The sequence below is a fragment of the Alosa sapidissima genome, chromosome 16 (assembly GCF_018492685.1).
Source record: "Alosa sapidissima isolate fAloSap1 chromosome 16, fAloSap1.pri, whole genome shotgun sequence".
Lineage (NCBI taxonomy): Eukaryota > Metazoa > Chordata > Actinopteri > Clupeiformes > Clupeidae > Alosa > Alosa sapidissima.
Genome location: NC_055972.1, coordinates 2,490,925 through 2,503,424, shown reverse-complemented (window position 1 = coordinate 2,503,424; position 12,500 = coordinate 2,490,925). Strand labels below are relative to the sequence as shown.

The window sequence follows — 12,500 nt, the reverse complement described above, 5'->3', positions numbered from 1 at the left end:
CCAATCATCCGTAAATTGATCTAAAGTGCATTTTACTCCGGATAATTCCTTTAAGCTACACAACAGTAGGAATGGTTCATTATGACCTGAGTGAAGTGATTAGTAACTGTAGATGCAATAGTCTGGAAACACAAATATTTCTCCATACCCTTGTTTCTTTTTTCCATACTTATCCAGACCTGGAAATTACTAAAATCAAATTCCATACTTTTCCATACTGCGTAGGAAGTTGTACTGAAACATTAAATTTCACCCGAAAGCCAGATATCCCTAACTTTTTGTGAGTAGTGTATCTAACGCCAAACCATGAGCATCAAATGCTTCAACCCTGAAAGCTGGTGTGGTGTGCTGAGTCTGTGATTAGGCCTAGTTCTAGGGCCCCATACTCTTAAGCTGGTGTGCTGAGCCTGTGATTAGGCCTAACTCTAGGGCCCCATACTCTTAAGCTGGTGTGGTGTGCTGGGCCTATGGTTAGGCCTAGTTCTAGGGCCCCATACTCTTAAACTGGTGTGGTGAGCCTATCATTAGGCCTAGTTCTAGGGTCCCGTACTCTTAAGGGTCATCAGATGGTGAGGAATAAATGAGTATTTGTATTCAGGACCAGCTCCCCCCTCCTTGTGCAGGTATAGCGTCCAGTGTCGGTACCGTCCATCCGTCGGTCAGATGTAAGGCTCAGCGTTAGATGCGTTAGATCCGTCCTTACGTAGGCTTCACTCGAACCTGTGATACAGGTGGAATTCAGTCTTGGACTCACTTGAGTTTAGTCTGTCTGAACACTCACAGAAATGACTCTCTGGGGGTCAATGACTCTGAGAACAGACGGCTCTCTTGGGGGTCAATGACTCTGAGAACAGACGGCTCTTGCTTGCCTCAGCAGGGTTGTTTTTAATGGGATTTGTCTGTTTTCTTCTTCTGCCTCATGAGAACAGCGCTGTCTCTACGCTGTCAGTGGTGTTGTTTTGCACAGGGATGCTACTGCTCCGCACCACGCCGTCTCCTGTCCTCGCCTGCTGAAAATAGATGCGCCGCTTCTCCCAGGTTCCGCCACCCCCATCTGAAGGACATCAGTGGGAAGGCAGAGCGCTCTTTGTTTGTGTCGCTACACGCTACCACAGCCACGTAAAGCACGGGGACATGAGGGGCCAAGCAGTTCTGTTTCAGCTGTTTATATTTGTGCTGGTGAACCAGCTGTTTCTGCTTATGCCAACATTGTACCTGTTCAAACAATGTGTGTGTGTGTGAGTGTGTTTTGTTTTAAATTCAGTTCTTGAGTTGTGATGACTTGTACATACTGGTAATTGGTTGTGGTTAATAAACTGCAATGCTTTATGCTGTGTCACTGGAACTCCTCCTTCTTCTCTAAGTCACATCCCCGATGTCCCTTAAGCACAGCAGCTTCACCACACTGGGCCTGCACATCCCCTCCAACAGCAGCTTCACCACACTGGGCCTGCACATCCCCTAAAGTGGCGTAGCTTATATAGGCAGTGTTGTAGAACTGTTTGGATGTACATAGAAGTTGGTTCAATATTGCAAACAACTCATCTAGATTATACATCTATATTATATTTTACCATGTCTGCTCGCGGACCACCAGTGGTCCCCGGATCACACTTTGAGAAATGCTGCTCTACACACCCCACCCCACAGCACTCCACCCCCTCAGCTCCTGAATCATTTAGTTCCTGCAGTATGGCCGATTAGGTGCACAATAAGAACCCAGGGCTTTTCCTCAGAGTATAGCCAACTTCCTGAGAGAGCCCCATCTGGACTTGTTACTGGTCTAGGGATTGGCTCAGAGCATACCCTCCTACCTATACCCAACATCCTGAGAGAAATTGCACCACTAGGCCTACTACCAGAACGGCTCCATGCAGTGTTGCTAATCATGCAGAAAGATGCAGACAATCCAATTCAATTCAATTCCTTCCTTTATTGATGAGCAACAGACCAACTGGCATTCTCCACTATAACACATAAATGTGCATATGGTATTGTGTTGGGTGTCTGTATAAGTCAGTAATGATCTGGGGTGAGGGCTGGTGGTGTTTGGTGTCTGTGTCAGTCAGTAATGATCTGGGGTGAGGGCTAGTGGTGTTTGGTGTCTGTATCAGTCAGTAATGATCTGGGGTGAGGGCTAGTGGTGTTTGGTGTCTGTATCAGTCAGTACTGATCTGGGGTGAGGGCTAGTGGTGTTTGGTATCTGTATCAGTCAGTACTGATCTGGGGTGAGGGCTGGTGGTGTCTATCAGTCAGTACTGATCTGGGGTGAGGGCTGGTGGTGTTTGGTATCAGTCAGTACTGATCTGGGGTGAGGGCTAGTGGTGTTTGGTGTCTGTATCAGTCAGTACTGATCTGGGGTGAGGGCTGGTGACGGGCCCAAAGGGGGGACAGAGGTAAGTCATCTGAGGGTCGGCAGAAGAAATATGTGGTGGTCATCTTCTCAAGCCAAGGTATGGACCACACTTGGAAGTTACAGAGGAAGGTCTGAAAAAGAGACACACACACACACACACACACACACGTTAATACCCACACTGAGATACCGGGCCTGTGGGTTCCCAGTGTTGGACCTGAGCACTGACACATTCAGGAACCAACAACCATCATTCACACAATAACTAACACAAGAGCCAACAGCCATCATTCACATAACTAACACAAGAGCCAACAGCCATCATTCACACAATAACTAACACAAGAGCCAACAGCCATCATTCACACAATAACTAACATAAGAGCCAGCACAATACAGCACAAGCAGTTCACACAGTATAACAGCATGCAACAACATCACTTGGTTGAAATGTGAACACTTAAAAGAGCGCTGCCAGGCAGCTACAGTGCTGCACACTGGGGGCATGTTTATGGGGCAGTTACAGTGCTATACTCTGGGGGCATGTTCATGAGCCTCCATGTGCCCCCCCCCCCCCCCCCCCCGATCTATCAGAAAAATTGCAAAAGCAAAACCAAAACTAAACTCACGCTAGCAAAGGGTTTAAAAAAAAAAAAAAACTGCCGCTCCCTGTGCAACATCTAGTCACCTCATTAGTCTACTAATCTTGCTTCATCTTTTCCTTTCTCACTGATGCACAGCAGATAGAGGAGCATGCAAGCCTTGGAGGAGCATACAGCAGGTGCTATTTTGCAGAACAACTTCAGAGTTAACAGAATAGAAACTCTGCTGGCTCCATGGTACAGCTGGTTTATATCAGAGTGTACCGTGGAGCAAGCAGTGTTTCTGTTACACTGAACCCATTCTCATTGATCCTCGTGTCTCCCTTTCTCACTGCCACTCATAGTAACTTAAAAGTTCCGTATCAGTGTACTAAGCACACCTTTCTCACTCATCATCAACATCAACTCTATCTGTTCCACCAATCATATCCTATCTATCAGTTCCACGGTTCCTCTTGTATAGAACCAATCATATCCTATCCATCAGTTCCACGGTTTCTCTTGTTCTATCAGTTCCACGGTTCCTCTTGTTCTCTCCCTCAGCAGCCATCTCAGCCTGACTCTCACTCTCTCCCACTACTCTAGTGCACTACTCTAGTCCCACTAGTCCACTACTCTAGTCCCACTAGTCCACTACTCTAGTCCACTACTCTAGTCCACTAGTCCACTACTCTAGTCCACTACACTAGTCCACTACACTAGTCCACTACTCTGACTACACTAGTCCACTACTCTAGTGCCACTAGTCCACTATTCTAGTCCACTACTCTAGTCCACTAGTCCACTACTCTAGTCCCACTAGTCCACTACTCTAGTCCACTACTCTAGTCCACTAGTCCACTACTCTAGTCCACTACACTAGTCCCACTAGTCCACTACTCTAGTCCACTACACTAGTCCACTACACTAGTCCACTACTCTGACTACACTAGTCCACTACTCTAGTCCACTACTCTAGTCCACTACTCTAGTGCCACTAGTCCACTATTCTAGTCCACTACTCTAGTCCACTACTCTGACTACACTAGTCCACTACTCTAGTGCCACTAGTCCACTATTCTAGTCCACTACTCTAGTGCCACTAGTCCACTATTCTAGTCCACTACTCTAGTCCACTACTCTAGTCCCACTAGTCTACTACTCTAGTCCCACTAGTCCACTACTCTAGTCCACTACTCTAGTCCACTACTCTAGTCCACTACTCTAGTCCCACTAGTCCCCTACTCTAGTCCACTACTCTAGTCCCACTAGTCCACTACTCTAGTCCACTACTCTAGTCCATTAGCAGTGAAGTCCACTACTCTAGTCCCACTAGTCCACTACTCTAATCCACTACTCTAGTCCACTACTCTAGTCCCACTAGTCCACTACTCTAATCCATTAGCAGTGAAGTCCACTACTCTAGTCCACTACTCTAGTCCCACTAGTCCCCTACTCTAGTCCACTACTCTAGTCCCACTAGTCCACTACTCTAGTCCACTACTCTAGTCCATTAGCAGTGAAGTCCACTACTCTAGTCCCACTAGTCCACTACTCTAGTCCACTACTCTAGTCCCACTAGTCCACTACTCTAGTCCACTACTCTAGTCCCACTAGTCCACTACTCTAATCCATTAGCAGTGAAGTCCACTATTCTAGTCCACTACTCTAGTCCACTACTCTAGTCCCACTAGTCCACTACTCTAGTCCACTACTCTAGTCCACTACTCTAGTCCACTACTCTAGTCCCACTAGTCCACTACTCTAGTCCCACTAGTCCACTATTCTACTCCATTAGCAGTGAAGTCCACTACTCTGCACCAGACGCACCTGCTGAAGCTGCCCCTTGGGCTGGAACCTGCAGTTGGCCAGGTCAGTGTCCGGGCTTGACTTCCGGCATACGGTGCGTGAGATCTCCACCTCCAGGAAATATTTAATCCCCTTCACAACCTGCCAGGACACAAGGAGGATGTATGGTGATGCATAGTGATGTATTGTGATGCATAGTGATGTATTGTGATGCATAGTGATGAATGGTGATGCCGATTCAGATAGTACTGTCTGTCACAATGGCTTTGTTTTCAGAAGTCTGTACAGACTACTTAAGTGAAAATCAAACCCACATAGACAGGGTCTGCTATGGTCATGCTAACACTGCTAAGTGACCCAGCAATGTATGCACTTGGGATCTTGCCCTTGTGGTATTAAATTAGCAAATAAGTTTGTCTGAGTTATTAAATTAGCTTTGTAATGTGCGCGTTGCCCTTTATTTAGAGTGGGGTCCTCAGGCTCCCATCTGACCTGTCTCTGAGCGCTGTCTATGGCGGAGGCCTTGAAGAGAAACGCGTCGTTGGACTGGTTGTTGAAAGCATTGGTGCCCGACAGCACGGCCTTCTGCACCCCTGGGTCATTCTCGCTGACGTTACGAAGAGCTCCCGGACCCGGCCCTTTAACTGTGAATTTATCTAAGAAACAAAAAACAGAGATGTAAGAAAATATTAGAAAATATTATCGAATTAATTATTTCAAACACACTGAATGTCTACCTATATGACTAGGCTATCTGATGGCAATTACGGATCATCATTCATTTAGTGTTGAGATGTTGTTCATTGAGTGAGATACAGTAAGATCCAAATAGCGGGGATAGCCAGAACAGATGAAACACGTTTTAATTAAACGTAATCTACAAAGAGATCGTATCACACTGAAAGCTCATATTTTGTCACTAACAAATAGCCTATATCGGTCCTTTGTCAAATACAGTTGCATTATCAGCCCTGACCAAAACCGGAATTATTTATGCAAAAGTGGAACGTGCTTAATGTTTCATGAAACAGCATGAGAGAGCATGAACCATACTGTTTCTCCCGTTTTGTATTTGCCAAATTTGACAACAGTCTACATTCAAAGCATAGCCTACTTCCAGGCGCACGGGAACATATTTTTGACCAGGGGTGCTGAATAACAAAATAATCATGGATGTCCGACGATTCCTCCCCCAGCATATTGTAACGTTTGAAGGTTTCAGGACGCCAAGAGTTGTTCAGAGCAAGCTTTATTACTGAGAACGAGGGCAGGGACACAGACACAGATCACAATGCACACAGGGCAAGTCAAGAAGACACACACACACTACACTGGGGTGCACACGCCGCAGGAGCTCACTCAACGGGGCGCCATGCTGCTAGCAATCCAGTTCGGGCGTGCTAGCAGCCACGTGGCCGACCTCGCTCGTCACCAGCTCCCTCTCAGCAGCCGCCCTCAGGCTGCACTTTCCGCAGCGTATCACCGCGGCACTCCTCCTCTCCTGGCGGGGCCCTAGGTGGCCTTTTCAACCGTCGACACTGTACCAAGCACCGGGGTTCGAGGGGGGCCAGATGAAGCTGCACCAACGCCACTCCGCTCCGTCGTTTCACCAACCAGGACAGACAGGCACCGACTCCGCAGCAACCAGACCGCGCTGAGCTCTCCCGCTGCAGCTACCGTCTTCGGCGTCCCTCCTCGTGTTGCCATCTCGCAGAGCCGTCCTGCTCTGCTCCCGGCCCGTTCCACTCCTTCGCGGCCTCGGCGAAGGCAAGACCCCCGAGATGGCCATGCTAACGAACTCCACACATCGAACTTTTTTTTATTTTTTTTTAAAAAACGCCGGCCAACAGGCCAACAAGAACTGGCGCCTAGCACAGCACGGTGCCCCTCACACGCACCCAAAAGTTACAACCCACACAAAAACAGTCACACACTAGAGGCTCCAAAATGGCGCGAACCAGGCGCGGCCGCCCAGGCTCCCGCTCCGCCTTGCCGCCTCCAACTCCCCCGCGACGAACGGGCCCCGTCTCTGGCAGGCCCACAGCCGGGCCGTCGAGGAGGGCCGGAGGTGAGCCGCCAACTCACGCCGTCGCTCCCCCGGCGGGGGCAGCCGCTCCGGGCCCTCCTCAACTGGCGTTGTTGGTAGCCCGGCTTCTCCGCTGCTACCGCCGTCACTCTCGCCACTGGCGCGAACTCCATCGCTAGCAGGCCCGAGCATCTCCTCCGGAACTGGCCCTCGTCCTCCTCTCCCAGCAGCTCGAGCAGACGGCCCTCTTCCTCGCCTGGGCAAAGGTCCCCTGGTGCTTCTTCTGCAGCTCGGAGCCAGGCCTTTATGACCGCGCCTCTTCTCCTCTCCCTCCGGCGGCGAGCCTTGGTGCGAGCCTTTATAAGGGCTGGCGGGAGCTCGTGCGGCCCCCGCCCCGGGGTCAGGTCGCCTGCCCTCAGGATAACTCCCGGGGCGGGGGCAGCTCCGCCACACGTTCCCACTATGGAGGCATCCATCACTTTACTTCTGACACCACTGTAACGTTTGAAGGTTTCAGAACGCCAATAGTTGTTCAGAGCAAGCTTTATTACTGAGAACGAGGGCAGGGACACAGACACAGATCACAATGCACACAGTGCAGGTCAAGAAGACACACACACACACACACACACACACACACACACACACTACACCAACAGGGGAGGTCCAGCCCCCCACACAAAAAGGAACACACATGAGGGGAAACTAAAAGGGAAACATGTTACACTAAAGACACTAACTTCACACTTATAACTTAAGAGAATAACGACATAAATCCCCCAAATGTTCGCTCTCGTATCCCAGCATGCTTTTCGCGGGAGAACGCTAACACTGTCTTTCTGCGCTGACGCTACAATATGATTCGAATTTAGACAGCTAAATACGCCATTTCACCGCCGTGTATGAGTAGGTCTAAGAGTGAGAAGTTTTATAATGCCCTGGGCAGCCACATTCCACTGCAACTATGCGCAGCACTTGCCACTCCGACTCATCAATAAAAACTGTGCGCGCACACACCAGTCCCATAGAAGCGCACTTGACTTTACATCATTAACCTATTTCAGTAGGTTATATAGCCAGAGAATGTCCGTAGACGGGCTCTGATATAGCCTAGTCTAAGATAAATTCCTTTTCTGACTTCTTTCTCTTAATCGCCATGGCATTTAGAGTAAAGAATAACGTTCGCGAACCGTTCTGGTTTTGTTGCCAGCATAAAAACAAGCTTACCATCGGCCTATCCGCAAATTAACACAAGGGATGAATTGAACGATGACGAAGTCGGACATATAGACATAGTTCATATTGGAAAAAAAGTTATACAATTTGGAACTCTAGCTTTTCCCCACCGCAGTCTTTTAATGCCATCTAATCATAACGTGCGCAGTCTGTGCTATAGGCGACTTAAGCCCAAATCACACCCAAGATTCGCAACGAGATGAGCAGCAACTTGATGCAACATTCTATAACCTTGCAACTGTGACCAGACATGTGAATGCTTTGCGACGGCTTGTAACGACGTGCAACATCTAATTCACACTGCTGTAACCTCCTTTCTGTAACGGTTTCGTGTCATTGCGAATCTTTAAACAGACGATCTGACGGGTTTTAGAACATTAAATACAACCCGAAACTAAAAAACAGACCAGGCCTCAACTGGAGACCGGCCTTTAACCCAAACCTGTAGCCACGCCAGGCGTTTAAAAGAGACAGGCGTCTCTTAGGGACTCGGCGATTATTTGAAGTTTTACGGTATCATATTAATGATCTTAGAATTCACTCATCATTATTACATTACATTAGGCTAACGCATTTATCATCTTTCCTGAAAGTTAGACACCAGAGGGGTATTTCACAAAACCTAGATAAGGGATTAAGCTTGGATTTTTAGGTTATCCTGGATGAATTTAGCCTTGACTTGGTTTCACAAAAGAGATGGCCCATAAATTACCATGGGGATTTATTCTCTGCACCTAGCCTGGTCCCGACCAGGCTAACAGCCAAGCTAAGTTAATTCTAATGGTAATTATGTCGTGTTATTGGTTCAGCTAGCTGTCATTCACATCAGACCTCCGTGCTAATTTTTAAGGAGCTTTATTCCATTTATAAACTATTTGCTAAATGTATTTGCTCGCAAAACAAAACAGATCGTCTGCCTACTATCATATAGTTATTATTTTAATTGTGATAGCCTTATAATTATTAACATAGGCCTTGGTACTCTTTGTTTGCTTATGTTATTGATAGGCGTTTGATGAATAGCCTACTGTAGTTGATTGGAAGTGGAGGGGCAAGTTCTTGGAGGTATTTTCAACTATAATATTAAGGTATATCATACTATGTGCATCTTTGCAGAGGCAAGCGCTTTCTTAATGACGTTGCGTGCAGAGACAAGAAAGCACTCACACGTGGGTGCATACGTAAATTTGCACAAAAATTTGCAGTTGGTCTACCACGCCTACTCCCGCTGTTTTTACAGACATAGCCATGATTCCCCATTCCAAAAAGTACAACTTTACTTCATTGTTAGTCTATATCAAAAGCGGTTGTTCACTTTGTGTGAATGACGCTATTTTTCGCGTCTTTTTTATTCCAACCATGGGCATTTTGGAGCAGAAACGAGAACGTGCACACATCCTGAATTACTTACACCTGGCTTGACATAGTTGCTCCTACTCATCTTGGATTGGCGTTAGTGAAACGAGTTTAGCTAGGATGACCAGACAACGCTATGTCAAACCTCGCTTTATCACTTATCTTGGATGTCTTAATTCTGCCTTTATGAAATACCCCTCAGATCATCAGTTGATTGTTTTGGCAGCTAGGATTTTGGAACACGTTTTAAAGCAAACAAAACGCAGCAGCCTAAACTACTGTGAAGTGTAATGTTCCTGTCAGGTCACTATACATCCACATATTTAGAAATACACCATTAAATCACATTTGTGATGCCAAAGGACACACAAAAACAACTTTACAAAGTTTGCCGTGACTGACTTACCCAGTGAACACAAAGCAGCCGAGATGCAGAGACAGAGTAGATACCAGGCCTCCATGTCACAGAACGCCTTCTCGACTCTGCAAGTTGATTTCCTGTGAGTCAACACTTTAAAACCACCTTGGTCTAGTGCTGCAAGGCAGGGCTGGCCTTGCAACGACGTTTAACTCACGCCATAATCTATTAGCCAACTAACCTCCGAACTTCTGAAAGTTGTCCTAACGACCTGACACATTTTCCAACATCAGTAGGTCATCATGCATCAAACACCGAGCCCTATCCTATATAGGCTATAATTAGGCCTTTATGGCGAGTCATGTTAGGTATCGAATAGCCTAGGCCTACTTTATATAATTATTTCTAGCCTATATTTTAAAATTAGCATAGTCTACATATCCTTTTCATGGTTTCCAAAACCAGGCAATTCTTGAAATCAACCACCAAGAAGGAACTCTTTCAAAAACACAAGACGTTTTTCAAATGAGGCACTTTGAAGGCAGAGTAGACGCTGTTTCGGGTTTACACCACATCCTGTGTGAGTTCAAAAGAGACCACAACCCTTTCGTCACCATAGTCTCGTCTTCACTAGGTCTTTAGGGTATTCTTTAGGTTAGCTTCCATATGCTCGATATCAGTAGGGCCTATCACCAGTGTATTAAAATACATTTAATGCAATGGAACAATTAACTGCACCTGAAATTATGTGCTAACGTTTATGATAGTTTGATACTGACTTGGGATATATTTGCTACATCCATAGGTTATAGGTTCTGCTCGTAGGCTATAAAGTAGCATAACTGCGAATTAGCACAGCATTAATACACTGCAAATATTTATATCTCATTTATAAACCACCTTCTGTAAACCAACTGCATACTACACTGCACTATATTTCTTGTCCTGCCTATATTCACCACCTGTCTATACTTTCACATTGCATTTTTCTGCTTTTTTGGACTTCAGGTTAGACGCAAACTGCATTTCGTTGGCTTGTACTTGTACTCTGCACAATGATAATAAAGATGAATCTAATCTAATGCTGCAAATACAGTTTCATGTGGCAGTGGCGCACCAGTCACTGCTAGTACTGCTCGTGACCGGCAGGGGGGCTCACGAGACTTTGTTTAGTTCGTGTGATTGCGCTTGCATGCGCTCGCTCCCTGGGGGCAATTGCCGGTGTCAGATCTGAAATTCAGAAGTTCTCAATTATTTAACAATGCGAGACAACGGAGAGGAAAGGCGCCCCTGCACGAGTGCCCTACATGATCGGTTAGGAAGAGGCATTTTAATCCAAACGTCCAAAATAGTCATGCTTTGCTCGTAGACTCTCGTTCTCTAACTGGATGAAATATCAAATGACATGGGCGTTTAGTTCAGTTTAGGTCTTTTTTGGCTTTTTGTCACTAAGCCCTCTGTCAGTTAAGATATCTTCATCTGTCGTCAAATACAGCAGGTGAAACATCTTTCATCAGATACAGGTTAATCCAGCCCTGACGGCAGGTGAGGCGATCAGGCTCTCTCGGCTGCAGGTTCTTTCCCGCATGTGACTGATGACTAACTCAGAGACCTCTCTCGCGCAAACACAGGACTATTTTTACCCCTCTCTGTCTCTGAGGGTGTGTGAGTTGATTATGTGTGCATGTGTGAGAGAGGAGAGGACATTTCATGTCACCTTCCTTGGTAATTGTGTGTGTGTGTGTGTGTGTGCGAGTGTGTGTGTGGTTAATGTTATAGCCCACCACTCTTTGCAGCAGGCATAGCTGATGGAGACCCTAGAAGAGCAGGAAGAATATTAGACTTCCTTAGCCTAGAAATCTAGACGCACCCTAGCGGTGGCAAATTAATTTGCTCAGCCTGTACGTCTAGTAGCAAACCATAGGAATTTCTATTGGCTAACACCGTGGATGTTATTCAATCACAGCGCTCTATTTTGTTAGAGAGTCTTAAGGCGGGCTTAACAGGATAACGACAGTCCTGCGACGGTGAACAACAAGGAAGGTGACTATGGCGAACAAAGAGCGGTTGTTTGAATCGGCGTTGGCGTCAACTTTGGAGGAGTTGGACTTGTGCTTTTCTTTGAAAGTTGAGCAACACAATGCACTTAAGTCATTCCTTTCGAAGAAGGATGTATTTGCCGTTTTGCCGAACGGATACGGATATGGTCGTAGCGCTGGCCTATTGCATGCCTAGGCAGTTTGAAAGACAATTCTCTGCCCACCCCTTGGATTAAGCGAGGTGAATGGCTCGATTCCAGACTATACATTTCAATGATATAGGATGGCCCGCCAGGCTAAGACTTCCTATCAGTATTGGCAATCTCTCCACAACCTGTACACCTACACACCCATGAACCAACACACCTGTACACCTACACACCTATGCACCTACACACCTACAGTATGTACACACCTACACACCCATGCACCTACACACCTGCTATCATAAACCTTGATATCCTTGGGAGTCACACAGTCATATACACAGAACCACAGAACTGGATCACATCCTGTATAGGTGCAGAGTCATAACCGGGTCACATCCTGTATAGGAGCAGTCATACACACAGTCATAGACACAGACAAACTTTTTATGAACATGGTCATCCATGGTCAGAAGTACCGGTAACACTTTACTTGAAGGTATCTACATAAGAGTGACATGACACTGTCATCATAACCCTAATCCTAGGCCCAGGAACATCTTAAGTCTTGTGACGCCTCTGGTCTTAACCCT

At 46.6% G+C, this 12,500-nt stretch overlaps 1 protein-coding gene and 1 long non-coding RNA gene across 3 annotated transcripts; one reads left to right on the top strand and one right to left on the bottom strand.

Annotated features, from left to right (window-relative positions):
* The first annotated feature begins 166 nt into the window (after positions 1 to 166).
* Positions 167 to 1,329, top strand: LOC121685772. The gene is made up of 2 exons (XR_006023433.1): positions 167 to 345; positions 394 to 1,329. It is a non-coding gene; the product is annotated as an uncharacterized LOC121685772 (long non-coding RNA).
* Positions 1,330 to 1,913: 584 nt separating this feature from the next.
* On the bottom strand, positions 1,914 to 10,081 carry LOC121685769 (cystatin-2). 2 transcript variants are annotated; one of them, XM_042066526.1, is made up of 5 exons: positions 9,771 to 10,081; positions 5,239 to 5,402; positions 4,768 to 4,887; positions 2,361 to 2,487; positions 1,914 to 2,311 (listed from the first exon to the last, which is right to left on the bottom strand). In XM_042066526.1, exons 1-5 carry the CDS (start codon positions 9,823 to 9,825, stop codon positions 2,292 to 2,294), a joined length of 486 nt encoding a protein of 161 aa, XP_041922460.1. In that variant the 5' UTR covers positions 9,826 to 10,081; the 3' UTR covers positions 1,914 to 2,291. The 2 variants fall into 2 exon arrangements, with proteins under 2 accessions (XP_041922460.1, XP_041922459.1); XM_042066525.1 differs by having other exon boundaries at positions 1,914 to 2,223; positions 2,356 to 2,487; positions 9,771 to 10,080.
* Positions 10,082 to 12,500: the final 2,419 nt, after the last annotated feature.